The following is a 20,031-nucleotide window of genomic DNA, read 5'->3' as shown; positions in this document are numbered from 1 at the left end:
GGACAACTTCTGGAATAGTTAAACACATTTCTAGGAATCTGCCTAAATACTCAGCTGCTCCAGTTTGGAAGCCACAACAGACACACATTCCCCCATCACTGTGTTATTTAAGACACTGACCTATATTTTCCACGGAAAAAATATACATTACTGGTCCTCGGAGATACGACCTATATTCTTCTCTGGATTACTGGCACATTAGTATTGTAATAGAAACAGATCAAGTCCCTGTGCAATTCTAACACTTAGCTATAAATATTAAATAATGCACCAAATTAATATGCATCCCTTTGGGGCTCCAAAAAGTAGCATACACATGCAAATACTGCAGAGTAATAAAAGAGTGCCGGTTCACTGGCAGGCGGGATGGTATATATATATATATATCTATATCTATCATACACACTTATATTATATTATATTATATATTATATATTATATATTTTATATATTATATATTATATATATATATATACACCGAATATACCGGCGTATAAGGCGACGGGGCGTATAAGACGACCCCCCAACTGTCACCTTATACGCCGGTATACAGTGGAGAAAAAAAAATAAATTCATTACTCACCTCCCACGGCGTTCTGTCGCGCTCCGGCAGGATGTCGCTCGCTCCTCGTCCCCGCCGCAGCATAGCTTTCTGAATGCGGGGCTTGAAATCCCCGCTTCCAGAAAGCTAATACACACGCCGGCAGCCATGACATCATTGAATGGCTGTGATTGGCTAAAGCACACGTGGCTTCAGCCAATCACACTATTCAATGACATCATTGAATGGGTGTGATTGCTAACACGTGCGCCTTCAGCCAATCACAGCCATTCAATGATGTCATTGAATAGTGTGATTGGCTGAAGCCACGTGTGCTTTAGCCAATCACAGCCATTCAATGCTGTCATGGCTGCCGGCGTGTGTATTAGCTTTCTGGAAGCGGGGATTTCAAGCCCCGCATTCAGAAAGCTATGCTGCGCCGGGGACGAGGAGCGAGCGACAGCCTGCCGGAGCGAGCGGCATCCTGCCGGAGCGCGACAGAACGCCGTGGGAGGTGAGTAATAAATTTTTTTTTTTTACACTTTTTTTTTTTTGTATTACCGGCGCATAAGACGACCCCCGACTGCAGAGCAGATTTTTCGGGGTTCAAAAGTCGTCTTATACGCCGGTATATACGGTATATACACATATACACACACACACACACAATAAATATATATATATGTATATATTTTTATTTATTGACTATTCATATATAAAAAATAAGCAAACAATAAGGGCAGAGAAGAAAATAAAAATCTATGGTCAGCTCTGGGCAATTTATCCATGTATGTTGCCTAGCACAGATGGCCAATGTACTGAGGCAGTGAGGTTTTGTATGGAAAGTTGCCATTCCCTTGGTTTTAGATACTGTTATTAACAAATCATCTCATTTTAACCGCTTTCTTTCTGAGAGATCCATTATCTAGACGCAGGGATTCTCATACTTCTTCCTCTATTGAGCAGTAATAGTAAGTATTGGTTATTATATGTCAGCGCTATTTTAATGCTCTTTATTTCCCAAACCTTGGCTTTCTATGACATCCTTCTTCTTAGTGCCTCCTTTGCTTGATGTATCACAGCTGACATGGAAGAAAGTGAACAACAAATGGTGTTTTTCATGAAGCTGTGTGGGCAGCTCTATTTTAATCTGTGAGAATAGGAAAAAAACCCGCGGTAAGTGACACTTATCACATTAATTCCTCTTCACATCCAGACAGGTTTCACAAAGGAAACTTTTTATAACCTGAACAAACAAGATGCCAGAATAAGCACTTGCCTCTTACTATTCTTAGGGACTAAAGCAGCAGCATCATCATAGAGCTGTCCACAATCCACACAGAAGCTCTTCTGCAGTATAAGCGATGATGAGGATACAGAGAACTGCTGTAAAGTTGTCCGACATGCCATAATACCAGATATAATACCAGATATAAGTATGAAAGTATATCTGCTGTATGCTTCTGATTGTGTAAGTGCAGTGATGTAAAGGGACAAAGGACAATGGACACTTCAGAATGCTATAAAAAATACCTGAAGTGCTGCTCCGTCTTAAAGGGGCTGATCAAGATTTGAAAAACAGGAACATTTCCCTACTGGTTGATGGGTTGTGTTTGGTATTGCACATCAGCATCATCCGCTTCAATGGGCTGAGCTGCAATACCAGACACAACCCATGGACAGGTGTGGCAAAGTTTCTGAAAGGAAGCAGCCATGCTTTTCTAATCTTGGACAGCACACTTAAATGAAGCATCCCTGACATAACTGCGTGCACTTACAGTTGAGGAACTGGTAATGATAGCAATTGCTGGTAAATTCATCCTGATTTTGGCTGATTTTCACAAAAAAAAAAACACTTTGTGACATTTATTAAAAGTGAACAGATGATCAGGTTTCAGTAAATGCCAGAGATATCGAAGACATCATAGAAAATACATTCGACAATACCCAATAATAATCCTAATTAATAAACCTACCTCATCATAGAACTCTGGATTTTGCTGATGGTGTAGAACAGCAGCAAGCGCATTTTTCACAAACACAGGGCCTCCAGGTCTTCCATATATGCACTAAAAACAAGCATAATAATATTATTAATGGGCTTTATCAGACAAATTATTGGGGACCAATCCTCATGATAGGCTACCAATAGCAGATAGACAAAAGTAGACCGCCTAGGAACCTGCAGATCAACTGATAAGGAACAGCTGAGCAGCGTGGTGTTGTGGTGCAGCTCTAGAATCCTAGAATGGTAAAGTTGAAAGGGAGCTCCAGGGTCATCAGATCCAAGCCCCTGATCAGTGCAGGATTTACTAAATCATCTCACACAGATGTCTGTCCAGCCTTTGTTTGAACACTTCCATTGAAGGAGAACTCACCACCTTCTGTGGCAATCTGTTCCACTCATTGATCACCTTCACGGTCAACGTTTTTTCTAATGGTGGGGGTGATCAATGAGTGGAACAGTGAACTGAATGGTCGGGAGCCACACTACCATACTGAGCTAAAACTGCAGACAGCATTTTTAGCCATCTCATCAGCTAAATGGCAGAGTACCCGGGAAGCAGACCCCTGCCAATCTCCTATTGGTGATATCCTCAGGACAGGCCACCATCATTAGTTTTGCCTGGAAAACAATTAGTTTAGCAAAAGTAATGTAATGCAACTTTTCTATGTGAATATTAGCTTGCATTCAAACAATAAGATGTAGAATATAAACTCGCAACAAACCCTTAATGGCTGTGCCTCTTCATCATCAGATTCTCTGAATTCGACTGATATAGCTATATTTCTTGCCTAGAATAATAAATAAAAAGCCAGTTCAAAACCATGAGTCTAACCACAGCATTTTAACAGGAAGTGGAATGGTTATTAGCAGACACTTCACTCAGCAAATTACATTACAAAAACACCTTGGTTGGAGAAGAACAGCTAAATTAAATCTGTAGACAAAAACAATTAGCATGAAAAAAAGCTTTACATATTGGGAATAGAAAGTTTTCCTGCTCTAGGACCCTCCCCCACATTACAATTTATGTAGGTATTGTCTTACTACAGACAATCCCTTTAAATGGAAGTCATGGCAGCAATCGTCTGATCCCAGTGCGTCCAGCTCCCAACACCTCCGGCAAACAGTCGATTATGCCAGTGGTGGCCTGGTAGACCCTGAAGCAACCTTAGTAGGGAGAATGTAGTATTACAAGATGGCAATTCCGATGAGGTTTCCATTCTGGCTCGTAGAGGGGGTCCTGATGCCTTACAACACCCATAAGCAATAGGGCGGCATATTGACAAGGGGTTTCCTTTATGAGACAATCACTTAAACCTAAATGCATTAAGTGTGGAGATGGAAAGGTCCAGCAAATTTCGTTAGAGGGGCCATGCTACAACACCAGATACCACCCAAGAACAAGAGTGGAAGTGTCTGGGGAAAAAGACCAATCTTTTTTCCTAGTTCTGGAAACACCTTTAACTAATCATAGGCTCTAGAAAACTTGTATAAACTACCAGAAGGCACACACAGTGGATTGCTTACTAGCCCATAAAATCATACAAAGCTAAAATAGCAGGGCAAAGACTAACATTATATAGTAGAACCCGGATCAATAGCATATAAACTTCATTATGGGATCTGCCTGAAAATTTGCACCATAATCTGCATTATGTTGTGGATAAGGCTGTAAATCTCACCCCGTGTAGATACCTGAATATCCACTGCATGTGAACGGTTGCATGCTCCTCAATGGTAAAGAAAAAAGTCAGCTGTGTGTAAACAATGTATCAAATAAAAGCAAACCCCAATTACCTTTGCAAACGCCTTTTGACCATCATACTTTAAATGCTTTGGATAAACGTAGAGATGGTTATTGTAGATGGTGAATGGCTGCGTGTGTTTGGGAATGCAAGGAACAAACTCCTCTACTTCAAATGTTACCACAGTGTCGGCATTGTTCTCAAACTGCTTCATGGGGATGTATGAGGAGTTCACATAATCTGCGGGACAATAAAAATAATGAGAATTCATAGCAGCACTGGCTACAGATTCGCATAAAATAAGGTTACCAGATAATAAAAGCACTTACTAGGAAAATCTGGAGAAACGTTGTCAATATGGATGTCTAGATTTCCTAAAATTACAGGAAGCTTTCCCAACTTCTCGGGTCTAAAAAGAAAAGAATTGTGTTATGCTTTTGCCAAATAACATACCGTACATCTATAAAATACTTCTCTATAAACACACACTACAATATACAGTAGTTTCACTCAATACAACACACAGGTAGAGATGTACAAGAAAGCTGTAGCAATTGACCAGAGCAAAACACTATCTCTTCTGCTTCCTATCAACTATGTGATTCAGTCTTTATTTGTTTAAGTTTTTAGACATTTCCCCCAAAATACCAATGAATCAACTGACTGTTTTCCTTGTGGCCTCTGGAAGTCTAAATACCAGGAGGTGCGCAAGACAGAAGTACATTCTCAGCTGGAACAAGCATGTCGAATTTCAGAAGAAACACACTTTTAAATACCCTCTTATGGCTCAGGACCCCCTGGGCGCTTGTGTATATCCAGCGTTCCTGCTACATTTTCATGTATCCCTTGTACATATGCCCTGGATTTTTAATCATCTGATGGCCAGATATTGTTTCTACCATGAACAGTCAAACCATACTGGGAAGTCAAGTTTCGGTCTGCTGAGATGACTGCAAGAACAGGCTGCACCATGGTGGAGTTGTATGACTAGCACACAACTAAAAAGAGTGCTTGCAAACTCAGAGGGTAAGGGAACCGTTACTGACATTAGGTCAAATTACAATTTACAATACATAATTAGATTAGAAAGAGTAATTTATATGAAAAGAAATCATATTCTACAGTTTGACTCTGTTTGGGGGTGTTGGATAGTCACTCCAAAACTTCCTAGCTCGGCATTAGAGGAAACACAGAGAACATTACTGATCATCGTACTCCTTGTTGGGGCTAAATGAAAGATCTGTTAATTGTAAAATTTTAAGAGTGATGATACTCCTTTTCTCCTTTTTATATATTAATTGCTGTACAATTGTTGCACTCTGATTAGATACCAGTTAAAGGATAATTAGAGATGAGCGAGCATACTCACTAAGGCGATTTACTCGAGAGAGCATCGCCTTTTTCGAATACCTGCTGGCTCGTCGTTTAATTGTTGGCCGTGTTTACACGGAATGATTCTCATTCGAATTGGACCGATCCAAGGATTCTTTATTAATGATCATCATTCTGTGTAGAAGCACCCTAAAGTGTGGTTTGATCACTCCAAGGATCAGCAGGCATGTTGGACACAGACTTGCTCAATACTTTGCTCCCTGGTATATTAATGCTGTCAGATGTATCGTCAGACAAGTGCGCATGTTTACAGGTAATTAAGGGAAATACCCGTCAGCCAGGCTTTCCATCATGTGTATGGCCAACAACAGATTTTGGGGACCATGGCTGTATGCGCATGCTGATTTACCCAACAAGTGCCCGGCCAGGTCTCCACATTACATATTGAACAGTCTGTTATCCTATATTTAGATAATGCATCCACTTGTATATTCACTGAATATTATAGGTCAGCACATTAATATTTTAACATATACAAAGTAACTGCATTTATACAGTCATTATGGTTATGGGATAGAAGAAAACAGCCAAGAATAATCACCAACATTCAGCTATATATACTCCAAGCAACCGCATTTTACTTTGTTTATAGTAACTTATTATACTTTTAGTAAACTCAACTCAAGTTCACAAACCTAATCTAGAAATTTCCAAATGTTCAAACCATTAATAAAATTAAAAAAATCTTAAAATAATTCAAATCATGGTGGGAGTTTTAGGAGCAAAAATGAGCAGTGCCACCTTCTACAAGCACCATGAGAAGCAGTATTTCACCAGAATGGGCTGGGCAGCTCAAAGAATTCACTTTGAATTCATCATTGTATCTGGTTCTTCCCTGATATGCATGATACAATGTATCTGTACAGGCAGCTGTTCAGTGGGCAGAGGAGCACTACACCGGGGATAGGAATGGGAGTGTTGTGGTTATGGTTGTGTGGAGAGTGAATGAGCATGTGTGTACGCCAAGACTCTCTTTATTAGTTGGACAAGCACATTGGTATACACTTTAACAAGATGAGAAGTAAACGTCAGAACTCTTAAATGTATCTTTTTTTTTTTTTTTGAGAATATAAATAACAAATACTGGTAATTTCTAATCATCAGGAAATATTTACTGGTGGGGCAATCCCCTTAAACCTATTTCACATGCAGGTGTGGGGAAAAAAAGCATTCCATGCAATTGATGTCTCGAGAATGAAACCTGACCCAAAGGCTGCAATTTAAAAGGGTTTGGTGCTGATGAGAAAAGTCCAAAGTCTCTAGTCGGAAAAAAAAGTAATTTTTTTGTGTTTAGTCACATTCCCTTTATCCTTCTATATTTGCTTAGGGATTATTCAGACACAGAGTTTTTATGTTAAGGCTGCAAAAACAGCATAAAAATGAGAAACAAAAAGCAGCTCAAGGATGCAGTTCATGGTTCAAAGGAACTGTAGGCCTGAATGGATGAGTCTTGTCCGCATGCTGGACCAGAATACTGTAAATCTGGTGAATGTGTGAATAAACCCATTGAATACTATGGGTCTGTTCAAAGTCCATTGGAAACAAAGACTCATCTGAATACGCCATAAAATGAAAATGAAACTACTGATATGTCCACATGTTAATTAAAACCAAAAAAAACTTTCAATCGTTTGTCCTTATTCTACCCACATGTCTGTATGTTGGGTCTTGCACTACACTAACAGCAGAAAAAAACGATCCAGTTTTATAACATACTACTTTTTTGCCTTATTTGCAGTGATGAAATACAGCATGTTATTGCTGAGCAAGCAAATAGACTTCCCTAGAAGTATAGCTGCCAGCAACAGTTTGGATCTGCTCAGCCCCTGTAACGTCTTCCATACTATGATTGATGCACAAACACAAAACACTTACTTTCTAAAGTCAGCAAGCAATTTCAGCACGTCCTCATTTGAAAGTTTGTTGCTGTCCTGTTTATAAATTGGAGAAAATCTTGCACTTTTGTCCAGAGTCCCAGACGTATCTTTAAATAAAGGTCTAGGGGAAAAAAACGAGCGATAACTAGGATGAATACTACAGGAAGGAATGTTGGGAATTATCTTATCCTACATCTTTCAGTACTTAAAGTGTCAGTTTACTTTTGCTCTCCTGCCCAAACATCATTGGAAGTGAGGACTTGCAGGAAGCATCCTGTGCAGTACAATTACAGAGGCAACTTCAGAATACCCAAGAAGTCTTGTACACAAGTCATAGTAAAGGGTCTGTTCACTGGTATCAGAATTGGAGATAAGAATTAGGCCTATGCATGAAATTCCTTGAGAATCATAGGGTTTCTTAGTAATCTAGAAGTCTTGCTAACTGCAGCATGATGAAGAACTATATGAAGCCTACTTAAGATGACAACCTATTTTTATTCACATCTCACCTTGCTGCCCAGGCAAATGGCATTCTGTACTGTCCAAGCCTGCTGCATGCTTGTTTGGCATTCTTCAGAACCTTCTGTGCCACCTATAAAAGTTTATATAAATTTGAACTGTATCAATATCAATGGAAGAGTAGTAATGGTAGAATGTGTGCTTTTAATGGGCACATGGTCTGATGATATACAGATACACCTATTGCTGGAAAGAAGAATATGGAACTTAAAGGAAACCTCTTATAAGCACCATACATTAAGTTATGGTGCTAATAGTTTAGGTGACAATATTCACTATGATATGGTGATTCTGCATGATGATAAATGGTAATTAATGGGGTAAAAGTGTAAACAGATATGCAAGTACTACTGCTACGCAGGATGAAAACTACAGCAGTACCAGCAGTTATACAGCAAAACCGGCCACTCAGCATTACCTGCAAATGGAATGGATAAACATAAGCTGGTCACAGGCATTACTGAATGCACAGCCACTGCAGACAGGTATAAATGTTTAACTGGCATCAATAATGCATCAACAAATATATACAGACAAGAATAAACACAAAGGGTTTCACCACCATAATCTGCCCTTCAAGCAGTCTCCTTGGAGAGGAAAGCAAACAACTACGGTATTGCATCTACAGGGTTTTGGCAAGGAAGGGTAAACTAGGTTTGTACAAGGGGAAGTCCAGAAACAAACGATCAAACATAAGTATTTGCCGGAAGTCCACCACCTTTAGTCAGGTGGGCTCAGAGTATATTCCACCTCATTAAAGTCATGGTAGTGAAATATCCACAACTTAAAGGGGTTGTCCCGCGAAAGCAAGTGGGGTTATACATTTCTGTATGGCCATATTAATGCACTTTGTAATGTACATTGTGCATTAATTATGAGCCATACAGAAGTTATTCACTTACCTGTTCCGTTGCTAGCGTCCTCGTCTCCATGGTGCCGTCTAATTTTCAGCGTCTAATCGCCGGATTAGACGCGCTTGCGCAGTCCGGTCTTCTTCTTTTCTGAATGGGGACGCTCGTGCCGGAGAGCGGCTCCTGGTAGCTCCGCCCCGTCACGTGCCGATTCCAGCCAATCAGGAGGCTGGAATCGGCAATGGACCGCACAGAAGCCCTGCGGTCCACCGAGGGAGAAGATCCCGGCGGCCATCTTCACCAGGTAAGTAAGAAGTCACCGGAGCGCGGGGATTCAGGTAAGCACTGTCCGGTTTTCTTTTTTAACCCCTGCATTGGGTTTGTCTCGCGCCGAACGAGGGGGCTGTTGAAAAAAAAAAGACCCGTTTCGGCGCAGGACAACCCCTTTAAATGCAAGAGGTCTATGTCATAAAAGTGTGTAGAGGGGCCATGAAGCCCTGAAGAAAGCAGCATATAACATAAGCTGTGACCACTCTGCTCAGGGCACCATAGCAGCCATGGGGGTTGATTGTATGGTACATCCCAATGTGTAAATGGAATGAGGAGAAGTAAATGACCAGCATATCTGTACTCTCTAAGCCCATCTGGGTAGGTCAATATGGGCGAGTCAATTAGTGACTGACAGCTGTCTGTGTATGACTGTACATATAGGGGTAGCTGTCAGTCACTGATAGGACCGTCCATTGGATTGTTCAACTCAGATTGAGCAGTGAATAAAATAATACCGTATATTCCGGCGTATAAGGCGACGGAGCGTATAAGACGACCCCCCAACTATCACCTTATACGCCGGGAATACAGTGGAGCAAAAAAAAATCATTACTCACCTCCCCCGGCGTTCTGCGGCGTTGCTGCAGGATGTCGCTCCCTCCTGGTCCAAGGCAGAGCATTGCTTTCTGGACGCAGGGCTTGAAATCCCCGCCTCCAGAAAGCTAATACTGTGCTTGGCTAACACACCGTCAGCCAATCACAGCCATTCAATGACATCATTGAATGGCTAACACACGTGCGCCTTCAGCCAATCACAGCCATTCAATGATGTCATTGAATGGCTGTGATTGGCTGACGGCGTGTGTTAGCCAATCACAGTATTAGCTTTCTGGAGGCGGGGATTTCAAGCCCTGTGTCCAGAAAGCAATGCTCTGCCGGTGACCAGAAGGGAGCGACAGCCTGCAGCAGCGCCGCAGAACGCCGGGGGAGGTGAGTAATGATTTTTTTTTTTGGCACTTTCTTTTTTTGTATTACCGGCGTATAAGACGGCCCCCGACTTCAGAGCAGATTTTTCGGGGTTCAAAAGTCGTCTTATACGCCGGTATATACGGTAAGTGAATAAAAGTAGAATTTATACTGAATCTTTCCCCATAAAACTATAGAACAGTCTGCTCAGTTCCTCCTCCTCTATAACAGTTTGGACAGTATGTTCGAGCTGAAAGATTCCTTTTAAGACAATTAATGAAAAACAGGTTCAAAAGAAACCTCTGAGCTTGAAAATGTTGTAATTTTTTTTTAAACTATAATTGCTTTTTTTTAAAAACCAAAATACAGTATTGAAAACTGTACCTTATTCAATTTAAGAATGTGAATAGTAGTTATAACATACTGAACATTTCCGAATAATGCTGTTATTTGTGTACATCCTCTGCAGGGTGTACATCTCATTCTCTAAAATCCTCTCAGGACTGGTTGGATGAGCCTGACTGCTGTGCTGTGTTCTATGAACTACACAGAGGACTACAGAATCTAGTCTGTGCATGTCTTCAACACACAGACATAAAAGCATGTTATAGTACAATGTACAGAAAGAGTGCGCAGTGACGATGTGATTTCTGTAGCTAAAACACAGTAAACAGTGACTTACTATTAACTTGCAGGCAGTGTCTTTACGAGTTATTCCTCCCCTTCCCCTCTGCTCTCTATACATTTCAATGAGCACAAGAACTCACCTCTCTTTCCCACACATTCTAATTTTTCTGAAGGCCCATTTACACACAATGATTATTGCTCTAAATTCGTTCAAACGAGCAAAAGTGAGCGATAATTATTCAGTGTAAAGCAAGCTCACTTTTCAGTTAACTTAAAAAACTTCATTAGTTCGCTGACTTCTCATCCTGTGTAAAAGCTCCTCTGTGCTTCCCATAGAAGGTGAAGCGCTGAGCGAGAAGCAGATGAGAAGTCGGCGAGCCACTGGCAGGACTTTCAGTTTGAATGCCCTGCACGAGTGCCAAGGATCTTAGCGGTGACGTCAGCAGCATGTGCAGTCGCTGAAAAGCCTGCCTGCCCGTGTAAAAGGGGCTTAAGTCTACTATCGATGCCACAGGCTGCTGCAGCCAACTACAAACCTCAGCGTTCTAGCACTGAGTATTGTGACTGGCTGCAGTAGCCTGCAATGTCTCGAGAACAGACTGGCTGCAGCCTGTCACCTCAGACCCGATGCAGAGAACAGAGCAAGGAGAGGTGAGAGTAAGGGCCCTTTTAGATGGAATGATTATCGTTCAAGCAAGTGAAAGGGAGCAATAAGCGTTTGGTCTGAACACGAGCCAACGACTGAACAACGAACGAGAATCATTCACTTTTCGTTCATTGTTCACAGCATGCAGGCATAAAAACCATCGTTGGCTCGTTTGCTTATCGTTCTGTTTAAACAGCATTCATTCAGTCCCTCTCATTCGCTTATACAGGGACTGAATATATATAATATACATACACACACAAAAATGTTCTTCCACATACAAAAAGAATTGTTATACATGTTGAAAATATTGTACGTTGAAACCTTAACTCTATCGAAAATTAGTAATTTGTTCTGGAGCCCGAAAACCGTAAACCAAAAGGTAAGGTAAAACGAAGATCAGTGCCGGCAAGCTCTGATTGGCTGAGACAGTCAATGAAGGGCTGTGATTGGGCATCGAGCCAGCACCGACAACCAATCACAGCATTCTATTGCTGGAGGCGGGGTTCTCAAACCTGGCCTACAGCAATAGACTTGGGAGTGAAGGGGAAGCCCGGATCAGCGGCAGAGACCAGCGGCCGCGACCCGGACTGCAGCGGCTAGGTGAGTATTACTTTCTTTTTTTCTATATCTAACTAGCTGGGACTGATTTTCGGGGTAGGGCTTCTATTGCAAGCCCTCCCCCTGAAAATCAGTGAGCGGTTAATGCTGCCAAAAACGCGGCACCAAGTGTTGCCGCATTTTCAGCAATGCTGAAACTGCTGCCCATTCATTTCAATGGGCGACGCAGGGCTGAAAACGCCCCAAAACAGAACATGCATCGCTGTCAAAGCGTAGCGTTGGGAGGCGCTGCGTTTTCAGCCCAGTGTGAGCAGCCCCATTGAATTGAATGGGAGTGTTGTACAGCGTTTAGCGCTGGGCTGAAAAGGCAGCGCTAAACGCTGTACAAAACGCCCTGTGTGAGGGAGGCCTAAAGAAAATAATACAAAGCCCGTCTTTACACATGAAAGTCGGAGGGAGCTGCTGCAAGCTGTAAATCACTTTCTATCTTGAAGACGGAAGTTCCTTCAGCATGCTAGGAAAAAATAACACAGAGCTGCCCTCACCGGGTGTACAAAGGAGCAGCTCATCCTGGCACAAGCAAGGAGCAGTGCAACATGTAGTACCGCACTGTACTGTAGAGAGGCGCTACCAGACAGCCAATCACTGCATGTTCTTCACTAATACAGGGGGTTTACCAGTGAAATGTCCATGCTGAATGGCTGGATTTTCCTGCCTGAACACACTCCACTACACTCTTCCCCCAACCAGTTACGGACAGCTTTCACTGTGTGAACATGTATGTAATTCCCCACTGACATCCCCATTTTCAGCATGGCTAGATGGGAAACAGATGAAGATTTCTGGATAAAGCTGTTTACTTGTCCCAACAATTTCTTCAACACCCTGTTCTCATTTACAGACACAGAAGAGAAGATCTTGAGGACGTATTAACCCAGCATTTAGCAATTCCTACTGAGGATACTGTACACTTGTATTCTAAGAGTTCTCAAAATTCTAAATGCCTTCATGAATTTTACTTTGGTGACTTATGAAGCTAATTTGGCTTCTTGACAAAATGTACTGCAATGTGACAGACCTTGCATCATTAACAGCATTCCAGACTGTAGAAGAGGAGGGTGGAGTATCTGAGCATTTCAACATAATATGCGCATAATCTATAAGGATTTTTATTAACCTTTCAGCTTAAAATAAACAGAAACTACTTAGATCGATTTAAATGAGAGCTGCAATGACAAGCGCTAGCCACTACACAAAGGTCGACGCTAACTGCTTCCCCTCCGAGCCCTGTGTGTCGTGGCCTTGATAGCATGTGCTCAATCAGCTGATTGGCTGAGTTCTCAACTGGCAGACCCCAGCAGATCAATTATTGATGACCTATTTTGAAGGTAGATTATCATTAGCATTTGTGTGGAAAATCCCTTGAATATAAACGTTTTTCAGAGCTGGTTAAAAGCCATGACTGTGGTTCCATACATTGCATGTCATCAAAGCATACCTTGGCCGAGTCTGTGCTCTTCATGTAAGGTTCAGCACAATGAGTAATGCTGCCCTGAAGAACCTTTTCTATCCTTGCCACAAGGAAGATATCAGGATGGGGACACGTTACAGAAAATATACCCTAAATGGTAAAAATGTAAGTTAGAAACAGTAATTATAGTGCATATTACCTGATTAGGACCTTGTTAGTTTTCATATTAGATTTAATCGGCTATTAGATCTTTTTGAATAGAACAAGCACACAACAACCTTTACCACCAAGAGGGCAGAAAGGAAGGAGGGCAAATGATTTTATAGCCCACCCTTCTGTGCAAATGACCAACCAATACTGAACGAGAACAAGTTGGCTTGTGACTCTCATAGCAGCTACAGTATGTACCGTCACTGTATACTGGTCAATATATAGACTAAGCTCTATGACACCACTGAATAGCATAGAGTTTCAGGATTTTGGATTCCTGAGGTGGCAAGGAGTTTGGAAGCCGCCAATATACAACATTATGGGTAAACATATACTTTTTTTTGTTATTGGGTTTAATAAGAGACATCCAAAATAATGGTGTACAAACCAAGCATCACAGGCACCCGGGCTTATTTAGTTTGCCTCCCCCCTCTCCATCTGAAGTTTAAATTACATCCCCGAACTCCTCAGAAGCTGCCCTATGAGCACCATAACTCAGTTTGTGGTGCTCATAGGTGGTGACAGGTTCCATTTATCTTTGTGAGTCCCCTGTGTCCAAAGGGTGAGGGTCCAATAAACCCAACTTAGAAAAAGACCAGTCAGGTCCGGAAAATGACTCACTGAGAATGGTGTCAACAAATGTATAGCAAAGCAGGTAGAAGAGCAGGCACAGAGGTGACCTCATGTCACCACCACAGGACTCAAGTGGAGGAGAAGTGGAAGGTAGAGTCAGGATCTCCTCTATACATTCTACTTCTAGTAAGAGACATTTAGTCATCCAAAGTAAGGAGTCTAGTGGCCATTCAAAACAGCTGTTTGCTGCTACTGACCTGCAACCCAAGAGCTCAGCTAAAGTAACACAGAAGAGCCCCGACCTCCAACAGTACAGAGAGGCACACCGTGTTGGGCTTGCACAGCTGCAGGTCAGCAGCAACAATCAGCTGCTTAATGTTGGAGGTAGCACAGCGCCACTCTTCTCTGTGACTATGCTGGGCTTAGGGGCTGCAGAGGTCAGCTGTTAAATGTTGCAGAGCGCGGTGCAGCACTTTTTCTCCTGTATGACTATGCCGGGGCAGGCTCAGGGCTACAGGTCAGGAGAAGCCATCAGCTGTTTTGTGTTGGGAGTATGCAGCCTTCCTTCCTAATTGCGCTCAGGGCACATACCCCGCCTGCCCTCCCTCTTCTAGCTATGCCCCAGCATGAGGACACAGCAGTCTGCTATGATCCTTATCTGATTACTCCTTCCCTTTCATCTACCATGACACTATGATAATCAGTTGTGATTTCCTGGTATTATTTTGACGAGGATGTCAACATTCTCAACCAATTTTAGTTCACAGTAGGAGAGCTTATAAAGCTCCATTTCAATAACAGCATTTAGAGATCAGACATCATTGCATCTCTCCTAAGAGCAGGTGAAGGAGCAAATACAATGGATCTAATACATAATACATTCCTGATTACATTCAAGCTACATTGTACTGTAGAGAATAAACACACTGCCTTCTCCAGATTCATGGCAGCGGGGAGCACAGATGGAAGAGAGATTATATTAGACACCCAATGTCCTAGCTGGAAAATATATGAAAAGGTAGAACAACCTGTGGCATTAGAACAAATGAAAACATTATAATCTGAAAGACGCTTCCTCCCACAAGGCAATCAGCACTTATTTTCCATCATATTACTTCTTCAGATCATGCAGCAATTTACTGAGCAACAAAGAGGGAGCACTCAGCGCTGCACAGCATTTGGAATGCAAAGATTCGTCAATTATTCAGGTACGTCTTAGGCTGCATTACCATTTCCCCCTCCGCCACAAATACACATCAAGCCTGAATTATTGAAATGCATTTAATTTAGCAGAGATATCTAACTCCTAAACAGACTCATCAATACCTGTTTGGGGTACTGCAGCATTGACTCCTGCACAGACCCCAGAATTCTGCGTCCAAAGTCCCCGCTGCCATTTAGAAGCTGCTGAGAGGGAGGAGGAATCATTTGCCTCACAGAGGCATGGTTCAAGTCCACAGGAAAGTCTGCAGAGATCTTTTTGTTGGTCTTGATGTCAAACAGAGATAACGTGACAAAGAAGGGTTCCACCTGAGCAGGAAGAAAAGCGAAGAGTCAAACAGCAATAAAGAAAATGCAGACAAGAGCTCTATTCACACTGTGTTAAATGTATACAAGTAAGGGAGGCTGTGACGGATGCCACCCATAGGATATAATGGCATCCTGCAAAAAACATATCAGTTAGATGAAGAGATGCAATGAAAGCCTGTATGTCACTGCTGTTTGTTTAATGCATTTGTCACCCATAGGCCATAATAGTATCCGTTTTACAGATACATCACAAAAGCTATTGAAAAGCTTACGCCGTATCTGTTAAATAGACGACTGTGTTACATGTTATATAACGCTAGTAGAAGGGAAATAAATACTGGCAGGAGCATAATCAGGAAGATATGTCAAATATGGAAGGTATAAAACTATCTTTATTTTGACAGGCGAACCATGGACAACACATTTCCTGCCTGTACTGATACTATGTCCTTATTAAATACACAGAACAAAGCATGTTTAAATAGCAAAAAGACTGCTAGGTCAAGCGGTCAGGTGCCACAGTGGGTGGCGTTACTATTTGACCCTTGTCAGGCCATAGCCGAGAGGCCAACCATAGCTCCATTCTGATTGTATGGTTTGTTAAAAGTTTCCAAAGAAATACATGGCGTGATTGACAAGAGAAATAGAACCTAATAGCGCAGGGCGTCCAGCTGTCTCGCTTTTCGACAGAAGAAAGAGCGTTGCATCCTTGATCAGTTGATTGGAGCCCTGAGTGGTGGACCTCCACTGATCTATCCTTAGCATAGGTTATCAATAATAAAACTCCAAACAGCCCCTTTAATTACTAAGACTAGAAGTAAGTACTGGATAATTGTGTTGCTTCCCTCTGTGATTCAGAATACAGTATGAGTGTATGGGGGTGATACTGGGAGGAACAGCTGTTGGCCAAATCTGAAATGTACGGCCAGCTAAACCGAACCGTTTGAACATACGGTGTTGCTCAGCAAGTTATAGCTTAGTTAAGCATCATTTTTTTAAGTCAAACAGTAGAGCCTGCAAAATATACAGATCGTGCCGTACAGGATAGGCTTACACTCAGTAATGACTTCTGAAGAGCAGCCTCTGTGGTTAACATGGTTCATGTCAGCAACCCATCAGATAAATATCCACTTAACCAATAACTTCACTTCCAGGTCTGATCTGATGGGTCCACTGAGGACACAGTGCAACAAAAAGTGATGTTTCTGCTCTATAAAAGCAAAACCATCCTTAATAATAATTTCATGGCGACTCGGACCTGACATCTACACACACTTCCACGTCTTCATACATACTGTAGGAGGACTCAATGTTAGAAAGCTGCATGAAAGAACACCCATAGAGGGTTACAAAAAATCCCAGAATTTGAGTGCAGACACACTTACAAAGTTTATCAACACAGTTAATTTAAAAAAATTGAATACCCACCACCTTTTTTAAACAAAAATACACAAATCCCTAAATAAATCATCCTTAAAAACTAACCACAATAGAAACCAACCAGCAATATATAACCACATCTGAATGGTCCATTTAAAGGGGTTCAGTGCTACTGTTAATATAGGTTACAAAGTTTCACCACCAAATCACCACTTTGTAATACACATTCTCTTAACCCTTTCCAATCCAATTTATATCCTAATTTTCCTAGGAGGCTTACTCTTTTTCTGCTGTTATACAATGGCGCTATATGCTGGCTAAAGCCAGTACTGCATGAGGTGACATGTTGGATAGGCTCCGACAGCAGAGAGGCTGGCAATATACAGTAAGAGAAACCCTGACGGACGTCTTACAACATCGGAGCTGTACAGCCTTAAATCATAATGTCTTTAGATGTCAGACAGTGGATTGGAAAGGGTTAAAACTCTGCTTTTGCAAATCACTCCGATATGTGGATGGAAGAGCCATCAGAGCAGCTTCAGGAGCGGAGGCATGGATATGTCTGGTTCCGATGAATTCTATTCAAGGCAGTCTGTCTGTGCAGCAGCTCCCAGCTCTCATCTACATTTTGTAGCTGCTTACAGACACAATTTTCACACGAAGTGTTTTGTGAGAGAAGCTATAAGATTTTCCATTCTCCATTTTCTCTTGTAACCTGCTCTTCCTTTGTCTTTCCTTTAGGACATATTATTGTTTCTATCACAGGTATGCAATGCAGTTTTCCAAGGCCATGTCTCATGAGAAACAGCTTCAAAAGGCCTGAGAACTTCTGCCTCTAAATAGACGTCACCCCAACACTTGTGGACTTATTAATAGCCAATGATAATTAATGAACTATAATAAGTTATAATTATTACAAGTGAGGCTTCTTCTAGCCCCATTTCAAATGTCTTTGTATAAAATATCTCTGCAGATTGACTAATAAAGCAGATGACTTAAGGCGCACTTACACACAAAGATGATTTTTCAAAAGATAGCTTTTGATCATTTTGCATAAACTACTAATTGGTACTAATGTCTATTAGCAGGTGGTCTGTTCTCTGAATATATTCCCTTTGTTCTGCCACGGGGCTGACAGCTGAGACATAGTAATTAGCACTCTCCGGGCAGAACACAGTGTGCGGTCCTTCTTATCAGCTCTTCTGCGAACGATGGATTTTATGTCGAACTGAACATCATCGTTCGGCAGAAAAGTGAAAGATGGGCACATTTACACACAACGATTATCGCTCAAAAGATGGCTTTTGTGTGAATTTTGAGCGATAATCGTGTGTAAAAGGGCCTTGACTATCATATTGAATCTTGTGTGCAATTTGTCAGCTTCCTCATGCTCAAGCATTAACTCTTAATTTGACCACCTGAAAACATACCAACTAGCGATTAATTAGCCCTTGGTATGGATCCCCTATAAAGAAAACCACTGAAATCAAATTGCCAGGAAATCCTCTTAATTTCAACAGGGCCTGCTGAGAATACAAACTGTATGGGAGAGGATGAATTCTAAACATGCCCAATCCTTTACCGCAAGAGTTTATTACATCGCCTGAGCTAATAGACAAACAACCTATTAGTAGCTGTTAATGATCTCACCGGAGTTTGCAATAATCACAGTAGTATATAATATGTAATTAAAAACAGTCACACACTTGTTCTATAAAACTGGGGAGTCAACCCTCTTAATCATTTTCTCTAGTCATGCCAAGGGACTGAAATTTATTCTAATGTGCACAAGTGCTGATCAGTGTTGATGAGTTGCTGATCAACAGTGATGACGTAAATGTATGATATATGCAGGTGCCAGAGATGGGATTTGCCTCTCTGTTCGAGAACAAGGGTCCTCCGGGAACTTTCCCATTTTGTCGCATTCAGGTGGAGAATTACCAAAGTGGTGGCTGCTCATGTGTTTAACACTCTCCATTCATTTCTATAGGAATTACAAAACGGCCGAGCACGCTTACTGCTTTAAGGCCAAGAGCAGCCTGAATGCAAGCTCTGACCATTTCAATTCTCCACGCATTCTGCAAGTCCTGAGATAACATTTTCATAACATTATCTAAGCTGATGATCATTTTTGTTGGCTGAAGTATACATAGATTTTCATTATCCCTTTATGAAATGAATGACAAAATCTACAGAAAAATATTAAATTAATGCTTAGAGGAAAACCAGAACAAAACCTTACATTTGTTGTTGGCCCTTCTTCATTTTCTGCCACGCAGCACTGAAGATTGAAAGATAAATCATTGCACTTCACTAATATCCTTTTCCCAAATTTCTCCTCGAAGGGTTTTGTCTCTGGTTCAATTCCTGAAAAGTCAAGTTTCTAAAGACAGAAAAGAGATGCCAAGTGAATAGTACAATACAGGAGAAAGGGGCACAGGGTCTACTCAATAGGTAATAGTATGACCATGGTTATTCCTAAGCTGTATCGGTACATGCAGAGACTGTGCACAGCAATGTTCGCTCGGGGATCAGATTACTGTACTTTTAAGCAATTACAAAAAAGCTATAACACTGAATGGTAACTTTATCAGAGTCCCCTATCTAGAAGCGCATTGGACCTCCTTTGACCTTCAGAACAGCAGCAATTCGTTGTGACAAATTCTACTAGGTGTTGAAATTGTTCTGCAGGTATATTGGCCCTTCCCATCAGCATCGTGCAATAGAAATCTGCTCAGTGATCACATTTTTGCTCTTTTCTGCCCACTGGAGTTTTGCCTTTCTCAAACGGGTTGTCTATTATCACCCTCCATGAAGGTGAAGAAACAACGAGTTGTGCATGTGGACACATTAGTTGGAGCACA

General features: G+C 41.6%; 1 protein-coding gene across 1 annotated transcript in view; it reads right to left on the bottom strand.

Moving 5' to 3' along the window:
- Positions 1-20,031, bottom strand: part of DOCK9 (dedicator of cytokinesis 9) — a 165,349-nt gene that overhangs the window by 80,087 nt on the left and 65,231 nt on the right. The window contains exons 11-20 of the mRNA XM_066588817.1: positions 19,410-19,550; positions 15,584-15,787; positions 13,502-13,624; positions 8,073-8,155; positions 7,562-7,684; positions 4,624-4,703; positions 4,347-4,534; positions 3,272-3,337; positions 2,518-2,610; positions 1,568-1,691 (exon numbers count right to left, since the gene is read on the bottom strand). Of these exons, the coding sequence (XP_066444914.1) occupies positions 1,568-1,691; positions 2,518-2,610; positions 3,272-3,337; positions 4,347-4,534; positions 4,624-4,703; positions 7,562-7,684; positions 8,073-8,155; positions 13,502-13,624; positions 15,584-15,787; positions 19,410-19,550 (1,225 nt within the window). The remainder of the gene's footprint in view (positions 1-1,567; positions 1,692-2,517; positions 2,611-3,271; positions 3,338-4,346; positions 4,535-4,623; positions 4,704-7,561; positions 7,685-8,072; positions 8,156-13,501; positions 13,625-15,583; positions 15,788-19,409; positions 19,551-20,031) is intronic.

The sequence above is a fragment of the Eleutherodactylus coqui genome, chromosome 1, assembly GCF_035609145.1.
Source record: "Eleutherodactylus coqui strain aEleCoq1 chromosome 1, aEleCoq1.hap1, whole genome shotgun sequence".
Classification (NCBI taxonomy): Eukaryota; Metazoa; Chordata; class Amphibia; order Anura; family Eleutherodactylidae; genus Eleutherodactylus; species Eleutherodactylus coqui.
The sequence above is the reverse complement of the archived record's forward strand: the minus strand, read 5'-3'. Positions and strand labels throughout refer to the sequence as shown.